This window comes from Heterodontus francisci, chromosome 19 (assembly GCF_036365525.1).
Source record: "Heterodontus francisci isolate sHetFra1 chromosome 19, sHetFra1.hap1, whole genome shotgun sequence".
Taxonomy (NCBI): Eukaryota; Metazoa; Chordata; class Chondrichthyes; order Heterodontiformes; family Heterodontidae; genus Heterodontus; species Heterodontus francisci.
This window is the reverse complement of record NC_090389.1, coordinates 93,552,915-93,570,463: the sequence shown is the minus strand read 5'-3', so window position 1 is coordinate 93,570,463 and position 17,549 is coordinate 93,552,915. Positions and strand designations below refer to the sequence as shown.

Sequence of the window (17,549 nt, the reverse complement as noted above, 5' to 3'; positions counted from 1 at the left end):
GTACCAGTGTTAGGAGGACCTTCCAGCAGAGGGTTGGTGAACTGTAAGGGACCCCCGCCGAGAACAAAAGGGGACATGCAGGCACAAGGCTGGCAAACTTTAGAATGGGAAGGGGAAAATGTGACCAAGAGGGCAGGTTAAAGGAAGTCCGGGAGGAATCCTGGATGAAAACCCCTACTGTCCAGTCAGTCAACCCCGAAAAATGTGAAGTGTTAGACCCCACATCCTCCTACATAAATGCTGACACTAGAAGCACCCCACCTGAGTTGCTAACAGCATTTACAGGAACCTGCAGAGACAAAGACAGACCTCTAGAGGGCAGAGAAACCGTAAGGGTGATGCATCATCTCGCCGAAGTGCTACAGGGGAATGCAGTAGAGTCTGCACACATACTGCAGGCCCGAGTATTCCAGAGAACAAAGGGGAGATTAACAAAGAATCCTCCTCCACAATCAGAGAAAAATTGAACCACCCATCCCCTGAAGTCAAAGCCTTTGCATGAGGGATATGGTGGCGTAGTGGTATTGTCACTAGGCTAGTAACCCAGAGACCCAGGCTATAGCTCTGGGGACAATAGTTTGAATCCCACCACAGCAGAAGGTGGAATTTGAATACAATTATTAAATCTGGAATTAAAAAGCTAGTCTAATGGTGGCCATGAAACCATTGTCGATTGTTGTAAAAACCCTCTGATTTACTAAGGTCCTTTAGGGAAGGAAATCTGCTGTCCTTACCTGGTCTGGCCAACATGTGACTCCAGACCCACAGCAATGTGGTTGACTCTCAAATGCCCTCTGAAATGGCCTAGCAAGCCACTCAGTTGTAGCTAAGTGCTACGAAGTCGATCATCTTCCAAACCCACGACCTCTACCACCTAGAAGGACAAGGGCAGCAGATGCATGGGAACATCACCACCTGCAAGTTCCCCTCCAAGCCACACATCCTGCCTTGGAACTATATCACCGTTCCTTCACTGTCACTGAGTCAAAATCCTGGAACTGCCTTCCTAACAGCACAGTGGGTATACCTACACTCCAGATGCACTGCAGCGGTTCAAGAAGGCATCTCACCATCACCTTCTCATGGGCAATAAATGCTGGCCCTGCCAGCGACGCCCATCTGCCCATAAACGAATAAAATAAAATGACTCAGCAAAGCACTGAAAGAGAGTTCAGGATAGACCCACCCACTACTGACTCTCTTGGAAAAAAATCCAATTTAGGGCTAATTAAATCTAACTCCCCCGACCACCCTCCCCCCACCCCTTGACAGACCTTCAGGTCAATGGGCAAACTGAAGAAAAATTTCCCAAAGAACCACATGGTTACTGGGATGCCAAAAAGGGGACATTAAAGCAGCACTGGCACCAAGAAAAGCCAATTTTAATAAGCTTTAGGATTTAGGAATGAATGGAAATGAATGAGAGAAATGCATGTTTTTTTCTGTATCTTACATTTTTCTTGACACTTTTAGTGAAATGAGCCTTTTCTCAAAGCGCATTTCAATCCCCTGGGTATGGAGGTGTCATGCAGGCCTCCAACTGCCAAGAATGAGGCACATTAATTTTGCCACATGGACATTAAATTTCAAATTGTTGCTGGGAAGAAGAGAAGGCCTGTTACAAGAATTGCAAGACCTTGGCTGAAAAAAATACGTTTACATATTAACAGACAGTGCTTGTAGACAAAGGTGCAATTCCTTATCATAGAGTCATAGAGCACAGAAACAGGCCCTTCAGCCTATCCTCTCTGACCCAGCCATCAAGCACCTATCTATTCTTATCCTATTTTCCAGCACTATGCCAGTAGCCTTGTATGCTATGGCGTTTCAAGTACTCATCTAAATACTTATTAAATGTTGTGAGGGTCCTACCATCCACTGTATATCCACTTGCCTTGTCAGTCCTCCCAAAATGCATCACCTCACACTTCTCAGGATTAAATTCCATCTGCCACTGCTCTGCCCGTCTTACCAGCCTATCTATATCGTCCTGTAATCTACGGCTTTCCTCCTCACTATTTACGTGTCCTCAGTACCTTGCTCTACGGCAGCGAGGCCTGGACAACGTATGTCAGCCAAGAGCGACGTCTCAATTCATTCCATCTTCGCTGCCTCCGGAGAATCCTTGGCATCAGGTGGCAGGCCCGTATCTCCAACACAGAAGTCCTCGAGGCGGCCAACATCCCCAGCTTATACACACTACTGAGTCAGCGGCACTTGAGATAGCTTGGCCATGTGAACCGCATGGAAGATGGCAGGATCCCTAAAGACACATTGTACAGCGAGCTCATCACTATTACCAGACCCACCGGCCATCCATGTCTCCACTTTAAAGACATCTGCAAACGCGACATGAAGTCCTGTGACATTGATCATAAGTCGTAGGAGTCAGTTGCCAGCGACCGTCAGAGCTGGTGGACAGCCACAAAGGAGGGGCTAAAGCGTGGCAAGTCGAAGAGACTTAGCAGTTGGCAGGAAAAAAGACAGAAGTGCAAGGAGAGAGCCAACTGTGTAACAGCCCCGACAAACAATTTTATCTGCAGCACCTGTGGAAGAGTCTGTCACTCTAGAATTGGCCTTTATAGCCACTTCAGGCGCTGCTGCACAAACCACTGACCACCTCCAGGCGCTTACCCATTGTCTCTCGAGACAAGGAGGCCAAAGATTTATGATACCACCAATATTTGTGTCATCTGTGAACTTACTTATCATACCTCCTATATTCATGTCTAAATCATTAATGTACACTACAAACAGCAAGGGTCCCAGCACCAATCCCTGCTGTACACCACTGGTCACAGGCTTCCAATCGCAAAAACAACCCTCGACCATCACCCTCTGCCTCCTGCCACTAAGCCAATTTTGGATCCAATTTGCCAAATTGCCCTGGATCCCATGGCTCTTACTTTCTTAACCAATCTCCCATGCGGGACCTTATCAAAAGCCTTACTGAAGTCCATGTAGACTACATCAACTGCTGTACCCTCATCTACACACCTAGTCACTGCCTCGAAAAATTCAATCAAATTTGTTAGATATGATCTCCCCCTGACAAAGCCACGCTGACTATCCTTAATTAATCCCTGCCTCTCCAAGTGGAGATTAATCCTGTCCCTCAGATTTTTTTCCAATAGTCTCCCTACCACTGATGTTAGACTCACCGGCCTGTACTTACCTGGTTTATCCCTACTACCCTTCTTGAATAATGGTACCACATTCGCTGTCTCCAGTACTCTGGCACTTCTCCTGTGGCCAGAGAGGATTTGAAAATGTGTGTCAGAGCCCCTGCAATCTCCTCCCTTGACTCACATAACAGCCTGGGATACATCTCATTTGGGTCTGAGGATTTATCCACGTTTAAGCCTGCTAAAACTGCTAATACCTCTTCACTTTCAATGTTAATTTGTTCAAGGACATCACAATCCCCCTCCCTGATCTCTGCACCTACATCGTCCTTCTCCATAGCGAATACAGATGAAAAGTAATCATTCAAAACCTCACCCACGTCCTCTGGTTCCACAGATAGATTTACACTTTGGTCCAAAATGGGCCCTACTCTTTCCCTGGTTATCCTCTTGCCCTTAATATACTTATAAAACGCCTTGAGATTTTCCTTTATCTTTCCCGCCAGTGTTCTCATGCCCTCTCTTCGCTCTCCTAATTACTTTTTTAAGTACTCCTCTAGGGCCTCCACTGTTTTCAGCACTCTGAATCTGCCATAAGCCTCCTTTTTTTCCCTGATCCAATCCACAATATCCCTTGACATCCAGGGTTCCATGAACTTGTTGGTCCGACCCTTCACTTTTACGAGAACATGTTGGCCCTGAACTCTCACCATTTCCTTTTTGAATGACTCCACTGGCCTGATGTAGACTTTCCGACAAGTAGCTGCTCCCAGTCCACTTTGGCCAGATCCTGTTTTACCATACTGATATCGGCCTTCCCCCAATTTAGTACCTTTATTTCAGGTCCATCTTAATCTTTTTCCATAACAACCTTAAGTCTTACAGAATTATGGTCACTATCCCCGAAATGCTCCCCCACTTACACCTACCACTTGTCTGGCTTCATTCCCTAGGATTAGGTCTAGTACCGCCCCTTCTCTTGTAGGACTTTCTACGTGCTGACTCAAAAAGCTCTCCTGGATGCACTTTAAGAATTCTGCCCCCTTTAAGCCTTTCTTTACACTAAGACTATCCCACTTAATATTGGGGAAGCTGAAATTCCCTACTGTTATTACCCTATTATTTTTACACCTCTCTGAGACTTGCCTACATATCTGCTCCTCTATCTCTCCCTGATTGTTTGGAGGCCTGTAGTACACTCCCAGCCAAGTGATTGCCATCTTTTTGTTTTTAAATTCTACCCAAGTGGCCTCATTCGAGAAACTGTTGAAGATATCATCCCTCCTTACTGCAGTAATTGACTCTTTAATCAATAGTGCAATTCCACCTCCTCTTTTACACCCCCCCTCCCCACCCCGTCATGCCTGAAGATTCTATACCCTGGAATATTGAGCTACCAGTCCTGCCCTTCCCTCAACCATGTCTCTGTGATAGCAATATCATATTCCTACGTGTTAATCAATGCCCTTCACTTCCCTTGCCTTCCTCGACTTCTCTGTCTCCATCTCTGGGGATAGGTTGTCTGCTAATATCCATTATAAGCCCACCGACACCCACAGCTACCTGGGCTACACTTCTTCACACCTTACCTCCTGTAAGGACTTCATTCCATTCTCCCAGTTTCTCCGTCTCCAACGCATCTGCTCTGATGATGCCAGCTTCCATGACAGCGCTTCTGATACGTCTTCCTTTTTCCTCAACCGAGGATTCCCCCCCACTGTTGTTGACAGGGCCCTCAACCGTGTCCGGCCCATTTCCCGCACCTCTACCCTCACCCCTTCCCCTCCCTCCCAGAACCGTGACAGGATTTCCCTTGTCCTCACTTTCCACCCCATCAGCCTCCATATCCAAAGGACCATCCTCCCTCATTTCCGCCACCTCCAGCATGATGCCACTACCAAACACATCTTCCCCTCCCTTCCCCTGACAGCATTCCAAAGGGATCATTCCCTCCGCGACACCCTGGTCCACTCCTCCATTACCCCCACCACCTCGTCCCCGTCCCATGGCACCATCCCCTGCAATCATAGGAGGTGTAATACCTGCCCATTTACCTCCTCTCTCCTCACTATCCCAGGCCCCAAACACTCCTTTCAGGTGAAGCAGTGATTTATTTGCACTTCTTTCAATGTGGTATACTGTATTCACTGCTCACAGTGTGGTCTCCTCTACATTGGGGAGACCAAACGCAGACCTGGTGATCGCTTTGCCGAACATCTCTGCTCAGTCCACAAGCAGGACCCTGAGCTTCCGGTTGCTTGCCATTTCAACACTCCCCCCTGCTCTCATGCTCACATCTCTGTCCTGGGATTGCTGCAGTGTTCCAGTGAACATCAATGCAAGCTCGAGGAACAGCATCTCATTTTCCGATTAGGCACACTACAGCCTGACGGACTGAACACTGAGTTCAATAATTTCAGAGCATGATGGGCCCCCCATTTTACTTTTATTTTTAGTTATTTTTTCTTTTTTACATTTTTTTTTCTTTTGTTTATTTCATTTCATTGTAGTTTGTTCAGTTTGCTTACCCACTGTTTTTTTTCATGTTTGTACTTGCTGCTGTTCAATCTTCAGTTCGTTATCATCCTATTCTGTACTAATGCTTTGTCTTTCAACACACCATTAACATATTGTTTGCCTTTGCTCCATGACCTCTTGGTCAGCTATTCTGTGACCTTGTCCAATCTACACCTTCGCCTTTGTTATCTCTTGCCCCACCCCCAGCTCACTTGCTTATAACCTTTGACAATTCTAATATTTGCCAGTTCTGAGGAAGGGTCACTAACCCGAAATGTTAACTCTGCTTCTCTTTCCACAGATGCTGCCAGACCTGCTGAGTGGTTCCAGCATTTCTTGTTTTTATTCCCTCAATTCATCTGCCTTACTTGTAAGACACCTTGCATTAAAATAGATGCAATCCAGCCTTGCATTATTCGCTTGTGCCTTAACAGTTGTATAGCTGCTCTGCCTTCCAAACTGACTTAGTTTCTCTTCTATATTTGACTGTGCATCATCCCCTACTGTACCTCCACTCTGTATCCCATCCCCTTCCAAATTAGTTTAAAACTGCTCCCCCCCCATCAAAACTAGCAAACCTCCCTGCAAGGATGTTGGTCCCATTCTGGTTCAGGTGCAACCTGTCCGACTTGTACAGGTCCCACCTTCGCCAGAAACAGACCCAGTGATCCAGGATACTAAAGCCTTCCCTCCTGCACCATCTCTTCAGCCAAGCATTCATCTGCTCTATCCTCCTATTTCTATACTCACTAGCACATGGCACCGGGAGTAATCCAGAGATTACAACCTTTGAGGTCCTGCTTTTTAATCTGCTACCTAGCTCCCTAAATTCTTCTTGCAGGATGTTACGACCAGGTGAGCAAAGTGTCTGGGGGCAGTCTCTTGCTGTCCTCACCTGGTCTTATTGAAACAGGGTTTAAACACACTATGTTTAAAGCTCCCCTTTTTGTGAATCCATGTTCACAGTTTCCAATTATCAGGCAAATAACAGAGCACAAACAGGCTTTCTTTGGTTTAAAACAGAAAGATGAAATTTATTAAACCTTAAACTTAACTCTAATACGGTTCACGCAGATATTCGACGCGCTCACACTAGCATGCACACGCGACATAACATGCAAGATAGGGACAGAAAAGAGAAAAGTAGAACAGTTTAAGGCAATATCTTATTACTGTTTCTTGAGCTCGCTGTAGTCCTTGATTGAAGTTATATTCTTGTGTTTCGTTGGGGCCCAGTAATCTTCTTAAAACTTTGTTCACGTGGCAAACTTTTCTCTCTTTGAGTTTCACATGTCTTCAATGGTTTCAGTTCCCTGAGAGATAGGCAGGCAGGCTGGAGGTGTTCTTAGTTCCAGGAGAGCATATGACATTCTGCCTGGCAATTCCTTTGTTTGGGAGTTCAGCAGGTTAGTCATGTGACTAGTTCCTTATATGGAACAGTCTCTTCATATCCCTTGTTAGAGGCTCAAATTTCTCTGCCCCAGCCAGCTAGCCATGTGACTAAAATTAGTCTGACCACTTACGTGTAATGGAGAGCAACTGCAGAGTCTCCATTGTTTCAACATGGTCTGTTACCATGGAAATGTCTTTCCAGTTAAGACTTGCAATTTTAAGTTTTAAAGCTCATGTGGCAAAATAAAGTGTGCCTCAGTCTTGGCAGGTGGGGGTTTGACTGACACAGGATCTCATCCCTCTTTCTACCTATGTTGTTGGTACCAATGTGAACCACGACCTCTGACTGTTCACCCTCTCCCTTCAGAATGTCCTGCAGCTGCTCCATGACATCCTTGACCCTAGCACCAGCGAGGCAACGCACCATCCTGCAGTCCCGTTTGTGGCCACAGAAACGCCTATCTGTATCCCTTACGATAGAATCCCCTACCATTATAGCTCTCCCACTCTTTTTCCCCCCCTCCTGTGCAACTGAGCTACCTGTGGTGCCACAGACTTGGCTCTTGTTGCATTCCCCTGAGAAGCCATCTCCCAAAGTACCCAAAGCGGAAAATCTGTTAAGAGTGGGAGATGGACCCAGGGGACGCCTGCAATACCTGCCTAGTTCTTCTACTCTGCCTGGCGGTCACCCATTCCCTTTCTGCCTGAGCAGTCTTTACCCGCAGTGTGACCACCTCCCTGTACGTGGTATCCACGATGATCTCAGCCTCGCGGATGCTCCACAGCGCCTCCAGTCGCTGCTCCAGATCCAAAATGCGGACTTCGAGTAGTTGCAGCTGGAGACACTTCCTGCAGACGTGTTCGCCCTGGACACTGGAAGTGTCCCTGATTTCCCACATTGCACAGGAAGAGCACTCCATGCTGCCGAGCTGCCCTGCCATGACTTACCCTTAATTTACTCCCTTAAATTACTTAAAAATTAGAGGTTATTTACACTAGGGACGTTGATTCCCTAAAAAAAATACTTACTCTATAAAATAAAAACCTGCAGACCTTACCTTTCTCTTTACTTTAGTTACTAACCCAGCTTTTTGGAGTTATTCCTTAACAGCAGTTACTCACCAAACTCTCACTCTCTCTCTCCCGGTCTCTTTATGCTCCGGCTCAGCTCTTGCTGTTTCACACTTGCTGAGTGAACTCTCGCTCTCTCTTCCGGTCTCTTTATGCTCCGGCTCAGCTCTTGCTGTTTCACACTTGCTGAGTGAACTCTCGCTCTCTCTTCCGGTCTCTTTATGCTCAGGCTCAACTCTCGTTCTCTCTCCCGGTCTCTTTATGCTCCAATTCAATCCACAAACGGACGTGGTCAGACCAGTTGGTCACATGACTAAACTAACTGGGCTGTTGCATCGTTTCAATTGAGAGCCTGCAGCAAACAGAATGCTCCTGGACTGAAGCAGACCTCCTCCCCTGTATGTCTGCTCCCATCTCTTTCTCACTGAACTCCAAAAACCGACTGAAGACACGTGAACCCCAAAAGAGAAAAGTCTCCTACAGTGAACAAGGTTTAAGAAGAATACTGGGCCCCAACGAAAAACAAGATCTACCTATAATCAAGGACTCTAAAGTGAGCTTGAAGAAGCGTAACACAAACTCTTCAGATATTGCCTCAGACTTTTCCACTTTATTTTTCTTCTGCTCTTTCTGTTCCTCTCTGCATGTGTGTATTGCATATGCATTCTAGTGTGAGCCCATTGTATATCCGTAGGCGTTAACCGAATTAGAGTTCAAGTTTAATAAATTTCAACTTTTCTTCTTTAAACCTAAGAAAACCTGTTGTGCTGGTTTCTTTGCCTTATAATTGGAAAGCGGTGAACAAGGGGGAGCTAAAAACATGGTTTGTTTAAAATTAAATCCTGTTATGGTGAGACCAAGTGAAGGCTGAGAGGGAATCCTAGACCTCTTTCTCACCTGCTTGTAACACAAACTTAAAGAAAAGGCATATAATGTCACAAAGATGAGTGGCAGGTCAGAAGATTGGACAGAACATAAAAACAGCAATGAATGACTAAAAGATTAATAAGGAGGGAAAAATTAGAGTATGAGAGAAAGCTAGTTAGAAATATAAAAACAGTAAGGGTTTCCATAAACATTTTAAAAAGAAAAATTAATAAAGTGAGCGTTGGTCCTATAGAAAGTGAGTCTGGGGAATTAATATGGGAAAATAAGGAGATGGCGGATTAATTGAACAGGTATTTTGCATTGGTCTTCACTATAGCGGATACCAGTAACATCCCAGAAATAGCTGTAAATCAGGAAATGGAAGGGATGGAGGAACTTAAGAAAATTACAATCACCAGGGAAGTGGTACAGAGCAAATTGTCGGAGCTGTGGGCTGACAAGTCCCCGAGTCCTGATGGACTTCATCCTAGGGTCTTGAAAGGAGTGGCTGAGATAGTTGATGCATTGGTTTTAATTTTCCAAAATTCCCTCGATTCGGGGAAGGTTCCATTAGATTGGAAAATAACGATTCAAAAGGGAAGGAGACAGAAAGCAGTCCAGTTAGCGTAACATCTGTCATAGTGAAAATGTTAGAAGCTATTATTAAAGATGTTATAGCAGGGCACTTAGAAAAATTCAAGGTAATCAGGCAGAGTCAACATGGTTTTGTGAAAGGGAAATCATGTTTAACCAATTTATTGGAGTTCTTTGAGGGAGTTACATGTGCTGTGAATAAAGGGGAACCGGTGGATGTACTGTACTTAAATTTCCAGAAGGCATTTTGATAAGGTGCCACATCAAACGTTACTGCAGAAAATAAAAGCTCATTGTGTAGGGGGTAACATATTGGCATGGATAGAAGATTGGCTAGTTAACAGAAAATAGACAGTAGGCATAAATGGATCATTTTCTGGTTGGCAAGATGTAATGAGTGGTATGCCACAGGGATCACTGCTGGGGCCTCAACTTTTTACAATTTATATCAATGAAGGAACCAAAGATATGGTTGCTAAATTTGCTGACAATACAAAGATAGGTAGGAACGTAAGTTGTGAAGAGGACACAAGGAGGCTACAAAGGGATATAGATAGGTTGAGTTGACAAAGATCTGGCAAATGGAGTATAATGTGGGAAAATGTGGAATTGTCTATTTTGGCAGGAAGAATAATAAAAGAAACATACTGCAGATTGCAGAGCTCTGAGATGCAGAGGGATCTTTTTTTTATTCGTTTGTGGGAAGTGGGCGTCACTGGCTAGGCCAGCATTTATTGCCCATCCCTAATTACCTTTGAACTGAGTAACTTGCACGGCCATTTCGGAGGACAGTTAAGAGTCAACCACATTGCTGTGGATCTGGAGTCACATGTAGGCCAGACCAGGTAAGGATAGCAGATTTCCTTCCGTCCTTGATGGAAGGATGGGTTTTTATAACAATTGACAATAGTTTCATGGCCACCATTAGACTAGCTTTTTAATTGCAGATTAATTTATTTATTAATTGCATTTAAATTTCACCATCTGCCATGGTGGGATTCGGACCCATGTCCCCACAGCATTAGCCTGGCCTCTGGATTACTAGTCCAGTGACATTACCACTACACCACCACCTCCCATCTGGGTGTCCTAGTCCGAGTGCATGAATCACAAAAGGTTAGTATGCAGGTACAGCATATAATTAGGAAAGCTAATAGAATGTTATTGTTTATTATGAGGGAAATTGAATACAAAAGTAGGGATGTTCTGTTTCAGCTCTACAGGGCATTGGTGAGACCGCATCTGGAGTACTGTGTACAGTACAGGTCTCCTTATTTAAGGAAGGAGTAAATGCGTTGGAAGCAGTACAGAAAAGGTTTATTAGACTAATAGAACATAGAACATTACAGCGCAGTACAGGCCCTTCGGCCCTCGATGTTGCGCCGACCTGTGAAACCATCTGACCTACACTATTCCATTTTCATCCATACGTCTATCCAATGACCACTTAAATGCCCTTAAAGTTGGCGAGTCTACTACTGTTGCAGGCAGGGCGTTCCACGCCCCTACTACTCTCTGTGTAAAGAAACTACCTCTGACATCTGTCCGATATCTATCACCCCTCAACTTAAAGCTATGTCCCCTCGTGTTTGCCATCACCATCCAAGGAAAAAGACTCTCACTATCCACCCTATCTAACCCTCTGATTATCTTATATGTCTCTATTAAGTCACCTCTCCTCCTCCTCCTCTCCAACGAAAACAACCTCAAGTCCCTCAGCCTTTCCTCGTAAGACCTTCCCTCCATACCAGGCAACATCCTAGTAAATCTCCTCTGCACCTTTTCCAAAGCTTCCACATCCTTCCTATAATGCGGTGACCAGAACTGCACGTAATACTCCAGGTGCGGCCGCACCAGAGTTCTGTACAGCTGCAGCATGACCTCGTGGCTCCTAAACTCGATCCCCCTACTAATAAAAGCTAACACACCATATGCCTTCTTAACAGCTCTATTAACCTGGGTGGCAACTTTCAGGGATTTATGTACCTGGACACCAAGATCTCTCTGCTCATCTACACTACCAAGAATCTTCCCAATAGCCCAGTATTCTGCAATCCTGTTACTCCTTCCGAAGTGAATCACCTCACACTTCTCCGCATTAAACTCCATTTGCCATCTCTCAGCCCAGCTCTGCAGCCTATCTATGTCCCTCTGTACCCTACAACACCCTTCGACACTATCCACAACTCCACCGACCTTCGTGTCATCCGCAAATTTACTAACCCACCCTTCTACACCCTCATCCAGGTCATTTATAAAAATGACAAACAGCAGTGGCCCCAAAACAGATCCTTGCGGTACACCACTAGAAACTATACTCCAGGATGAACATTTACCATCAACCACCACCCTCTGTCTTCTTTCAGCTAGCCAATTTCTGATCCAAAGCACTAAATCACCTTCAATCCCATACTTCTGTATTTTCTGCAATAGCCTACCGTGGGGAACTTTATCAAACGCCTTACTGAAATCCATATAGACCACATCCACGGCTTTACCCTCATCCACCTGTTTGGTCACCTTGTCAAAAAACTCAATAAGGTTTGTGAGGCACGACCTACCCTTCACAAAACCGTGCTGACTATCTCTAATGAACTTATTCTTTTCAAGATGATTATAAATCCTATCTCTTATAACCTTTTCCAACATTTTACTCACAACCGAAGTAAGGCTCACAGGTCTATAATTACCAGGGCTGTCTCTACTCCCCTTCTTGAACAAGGGGACAACATTTGCTATCCTCCAGTCTTCCGGCACTATTCTTGTCGACAATGACGACATAAAAATCAAGGACAAAGGCTCTGCAACCTCCTCCCTGGCTTCCCAGAGAATCCTAGGATAAATCCCATCTGGCCCAGGGGACTTATCTATTTTCACACTTCCCAAAATTGCTAACACCTCCTCCTTGTGAACCTTAATCCCATCTAGCCTAGTAGTCTGTATCTCAGTATTCTCCTCGACAACATTTTCTTTCTCCACTGTAAATACTGACGAAAAATATTCATTTAACACTTCCCCTATCTCCTCCGATTCCACACACAACTTCCCACTACTATCCTTGATTGGCCCTAACCTATCTCTAGTCATTCTTTTATTCCTGATATACCTATAGAAAGCCTTAGGGTTTTCTTTGATCCTATCCGCCAATGACTTCTCGTGTCCTCTCCTTGCTCTTCTTATCTCTCCCTTTAGATCCTTCCTGGCTAGCTTGTAACTCTCAAGCGCCCTAACTGAGCCTTCACGTCTCATCCTAACATAAGCCTTCTTCTTCCTCTTGACAAGCTCTTCAACTTCTTCTGTCTACTTCAACGCCAGGAGCATCCGGAATAAGGTGGGTGAGCTTGCAGCATGGGTTGGTACCTGGGATCCTGATGTTGTGGCCATTTCGGAGACATGGGTAGAGCAGGGGCAGGAATGGATGTTGCAGGTTCCGGGATTTAGATGTTTCAGAAAGAACAGAGAAGAGGGTAAAAGAGGGGGGGGGTGTGGCATTGTTAATCAAGGAAAGTATTACAGCGGCAGAAAGGACGTTTGAGGACTCGTCTACTGAGGTAGTCTGGGCCGAGGTTAGAAACAGGAGAGGAGAGGTCACCCTGTTGGGAGTTTTCTATAGACCTCCGAATAGTTCCAGAGATGTAGAGGAAAGGATAGCGAAGATGATTCTCGACAGGAGCGAGAGTAACAGGGTAGTGGTTATGGGGGACTTTAACTTTCCAAATATTGACTGGAAATACTATAGTTCGAGTACTTTAGATGGGTCTGTTTTTGTCCAGTGTGTGCAGGAGGGTTTTCTGACACAGTATGTGGACAGGCCAACCAGGGGCGATGCCACATTGGATTTGGTACTGGGTAATGAACCCGGCCAGGTGTTTGATTTAGATGTAGGTGAGCACTTTGGCGATAGTGATCACAATTCGGTTAGGTTTACCTTAGCGATGGGCAGGGACAGGTATATACCGCAGGGCAAGAATTATAGCTGGGGGAAAGGAAATTATGACGCGATTAGGCAAGATTTAGGATGTGTAGGATGGGGAAGGAAACTGCAGGGGATGGGCACAAACGAAATGTGGAGCTTATTCAAGGCGCAGCTAATGCGTGTCCTTGATAAGTATGTACCTGTCAGGCAGGGAGGAAGTTGTCGAGCAAGGGAGCCGTGGTTTACTCAAGAAGTTGAAGCGCTTGTCAAGAGGAAGAGGGCGGCTTATGTTAGGATGAGACGTGAAGGCTCAGTTAGGGCGCTTGAGAGTTACAAGCTAGCCAGGAAGGATCTAAAGGGAGGGCTAAGAAGAGCAAGGAGAGGACACGAGAAGTCATTGGCGGATAGGATCAAAGAAAACCCTAAGGCTTTCTATAGGTATATCAGGAATAAAAGAATGATAAGAGTTAGAACAGGGCCAATCAAGGATAGTAGTGGGAAGTTGTGTGCGGAATCAGAGGAGATAGGGGAAGCGTTAAATGAATATTTTTCGTCAGTATTTACAGTAGAGAAAGAAAATGTTGCCGAGGAGATTACTGAGATACAGCCTACTAGGCTAGATGGGATTGAGATTCACAAGGAGGAGGTGTTAGCAATTTTGGAAAGAGTGAAAATAGATAAGTCCCCTGGGCCAGATGGGATTTATCCTAGGATTCTCTGGGAAGCCAGGGAGGAGATTGCAGAGCCGTTGTTGTTGATCTTTAAGTCGTCATTGTCGACAGGAGTAGTGCCGGAGGACTGGAGGATAGCAAATGTTGTCCCCTTGTTCAAGAAGGGGAGTAGAGACAGCCCTGGTAATTATAGACCTGTGAGCCTTACTTCGGTTGTGGGTAAAATGTTGGAAAAGGTTATAAGAGACAGGATTTATAATCATCTTGAAAAGAATAAGTTCAGTTGCGATAGTCAGCACGGTTTTGTGAAAGGTAGGTCGTGCCTCACAAACCTTATTGAGTTTTTCGAGAAGGTGACCAAACAGGTGGATGAGGGTAAAGCCGTGGATGTGGTGTATATGGATTTCAGTAAGGCGTTTGATAAGGTTCCCCACGGTAGGCTATTGCAGAAAATACGCAAGTATGGGGTTGAAGGTGATTTAGAGCTTTGGATCAGAAATTGGCTAGCTGAAAGAAGACAGAGGGTGGTGGTTGATGGCAAATGTTCATCCTGGAGTTTAGTTACTAGTGGTGTACCGCAAGGTTCTGTTTTGGGGCCACTGCTGTTTGTCATTTTTATAAACGACCTGGATGAGGGTGTAGAAGGGTGGGTTAGTAAATTTGCGGATGACACGAAGGTCGGTGGAGTTGTGGATAGTGTCGAAGGGTGTTGTAGGGTACAGAGGGACATAGATCGGCTGCAGAGCTGGGCTGAGAGATGGCAAATGGAGTTTAATGCGGAGAAGTGTGAGGTGATTCACTTTGGAAGGAGTAACAGCAATGCAGAGTACTGGGCTAATGGGAAGATTCTTGGTAGTGTAGATGAGCAGAGAGATCTTGGTATCCAGGTACATAAATCCCTGAAAGTTGCTACCCAGGTTAATAGGGCTGTTAAGAAGGCATATGGTGTGTTAGCCTTTATTAGTAGGGGGATCGAGTTTCAGAGCCACGGGGTCATGATGCAGCTGTACAAAACTCTGGTGAGGCCGCACCTGGAGTATTGCGTGCAGTTCTGGTCACCGCATTATAGGAAGGATGTCGAAGCTTTGGAAAGGGTGCAGAGGAGATTTACTAGGATGTTGCCTGGTATGGAAGGAAGGTCTTACGAGGAAAGGCTGAGGGACTTGGGGTTGTTTTCGTTAGAGAGAAGGAGGAGGAGAGGTGACTTAATAGAGACATACAAGATAATCAGAGGGTTAGATAGGGTGGATAGTGAGAGTCTTTTTCCTCGGATGAGGATGGCAAACACGAGGGGACATAGCTTTAAGTTGAGGGGTGAAAGATATAGGACAGATGTCAGAGGTAGTTTCTTTACGCAGAGAGTAGTAGGGGCGTGGAACGCCCTGCCTGCAACAGTAGTAGACTCGCCAACTTTAAGGGCATTTAAGTGGTCATTGGATAGACATATGGATGTAAATGGAATAGTGTAGGTCAGATGATCGGCGCAACATCGAGGGCCGAAGGGCCTGTACTGCGCTGTAATATTCTAATTCTAATTCTAATTCTAATTCTAAACCACGGCTCCCTCGCTCGACAACTTCCTCCCTGCCTGACAGGTACATACTTATCAAGGACACGCAGTAGCTGCTCCTTGAATAAGCTCCACATTTCGATTGTGCCCAGCCCCTGCAGTTTCCTTCCCCATCCTACGCATCCTAAATCTTGCCTAATCGCATCATAATTTCCTTTCCCCCAGCTATAATTCTTGCCCTGCTGTATATGCCTGTCCCTGCTAATACCTGGAATGGGCGGTTTGTCTTATGAGGAAAGGTTGGTCAGGCTAGGCTTGTATCCGTTGGAGTTTAAAAGAGTAAGAGGTGACTTGATTGAAACATATAAGATCCTGAGGGGTCTTGACAGGGTGGATGTGGAAAGGATGTTTCCCCTTGTGGGAGAATCTAGAACTAGTGGTCACTGTTTAAAAATAAGAGGTCGCCCATTTAAGACAGAGATGAGGAGAAATTTTTTCTCTGAGGGTCGTGTGCCTTTGGAATTCTCTTCCTCAAAAGGCGGTGGAAGCAGAGTCTTTGAATATTTGTAAGGCAGTGGTAGATAGATTCTTGATAACAAGGGGGTGAAAGGTTATCGGCTGTAGGCAGGAATGTGGAGCTGAGGTTACAGTCAGATCAGCCGTGATCTTGTTGAATGGTGGAGCAGGCTCGAGGGGCTGAGTGGCCTACTCCTGCTCCTAATTTGTATGTTTGCATGAATGTAACTTGCTGCTGGATAGAGGGAATTTGCTAGACTAAGTGCCAAAATAGTATTTCTCAGATTATTTAAATCACTAACTCTCACACCAACACTGTCACTGCAGTCCTCAAGAGCTGTCAGTAAGTGTGCATCAATAACGCTGTGAACAGTGCAGCAAATAAACTGGGGACTCGGAGTTGACAGATTTTCAAAGACAATTTTTACTATTAACGATAGCTGGGTACTGAAAAAGATTTTTACTTACTTGAACACTCAATAAACAACATGGACGCTTAGCAATTAAGGAAGCAAAACATTGCAGGTTACTGAGAGGAGTGCAAAGGTCAAAAAACATCCCGTATTTGACATTAAATTCAATACACTCCCCCACAGAGATATTTCAGCACCCTTCCCAGGAGCAGTCAATATAACTATACCAAGTATCTTTTACCAAACCTACTGGAGTGTTTCTTATTAAATAATTTAACCTGGTTTTCCACCTTACCTCTGGTTTTTCCCTGTGTGTGTTGACAGCTTCAATATTAAGGAAAATTGATTCAACTTTGCAGCCTAAGAGGGAAAACAACAAGCGAACAGTCAAGCTATGTTCATTCACGTTTTAAAGCAAAAAGAGGAAGATTACCCAAAACTTTCATTCAGTTATTACAAAATGATTTTTTTTGCCACAGTGGCAGTCTATGCTAAATTGATGAGGGCATCCTGAAATGTATTGGATAGTTACAGTCACGTGATGATTTTAGAAGGGTTTCTGATTGCAATGCTATGTAACTGTGAGTGGCACCCCAATTCATTGCAAGCAAGAGGGCCTCCTGTACTAAAACCTTTTTATAAACTTGTGGCAAATTAACCATGATACCAACCACTCCCCAGATACCAACCACCCCCCAGATAACAACCACCCCCCAGATACCAACCACCCCCCAGATACCAACCACTCCCCAGATAACAACCACCCCCCAGATACCAACCACTCCCCAGATAACAACCACTCCCCAGATACCAACCACTCCCCAGATAACAACCACCCCCCAGATACCAACCACTCCCCAGATACCAACCACCCCCCAGATACCAACCACCCCCCAGATACCAACCACCATCCCCGATACCAACCACCCCACCCAGATACCAACCACCCCCCCCGAT

General features: G+C 45.2%; 1 protein-coding gene across 8 annotated transcripts in view; it reads right to left on the bottom strand.

The window, feature by feature from the left end:
- The window catches only part of LOC137380312 (6-phosphofructo-2-kinase/fructose-2,6-bisphosphatase 4-like), a 447,018-nt gene that overhangs the window by 12,801 nt on the left and 416,668 nt on the right, over window positions 1-17,549 (bottom strand). For all 8 annotated transcript variants that reach the window (XM_068052234.1, XM_068052235.1, XM_068052233.1 and 5 more), the window contains one exon: window positions 16,888-16,952. In XM_068052234.1, coding sequence (XP_067908335.1) covers window positions 16,888-16,952 — 65 coding nt within the window. The remainder of the gene's footprint in view (window positions 1-16,887; window positions 16,953-17,549) is intronic.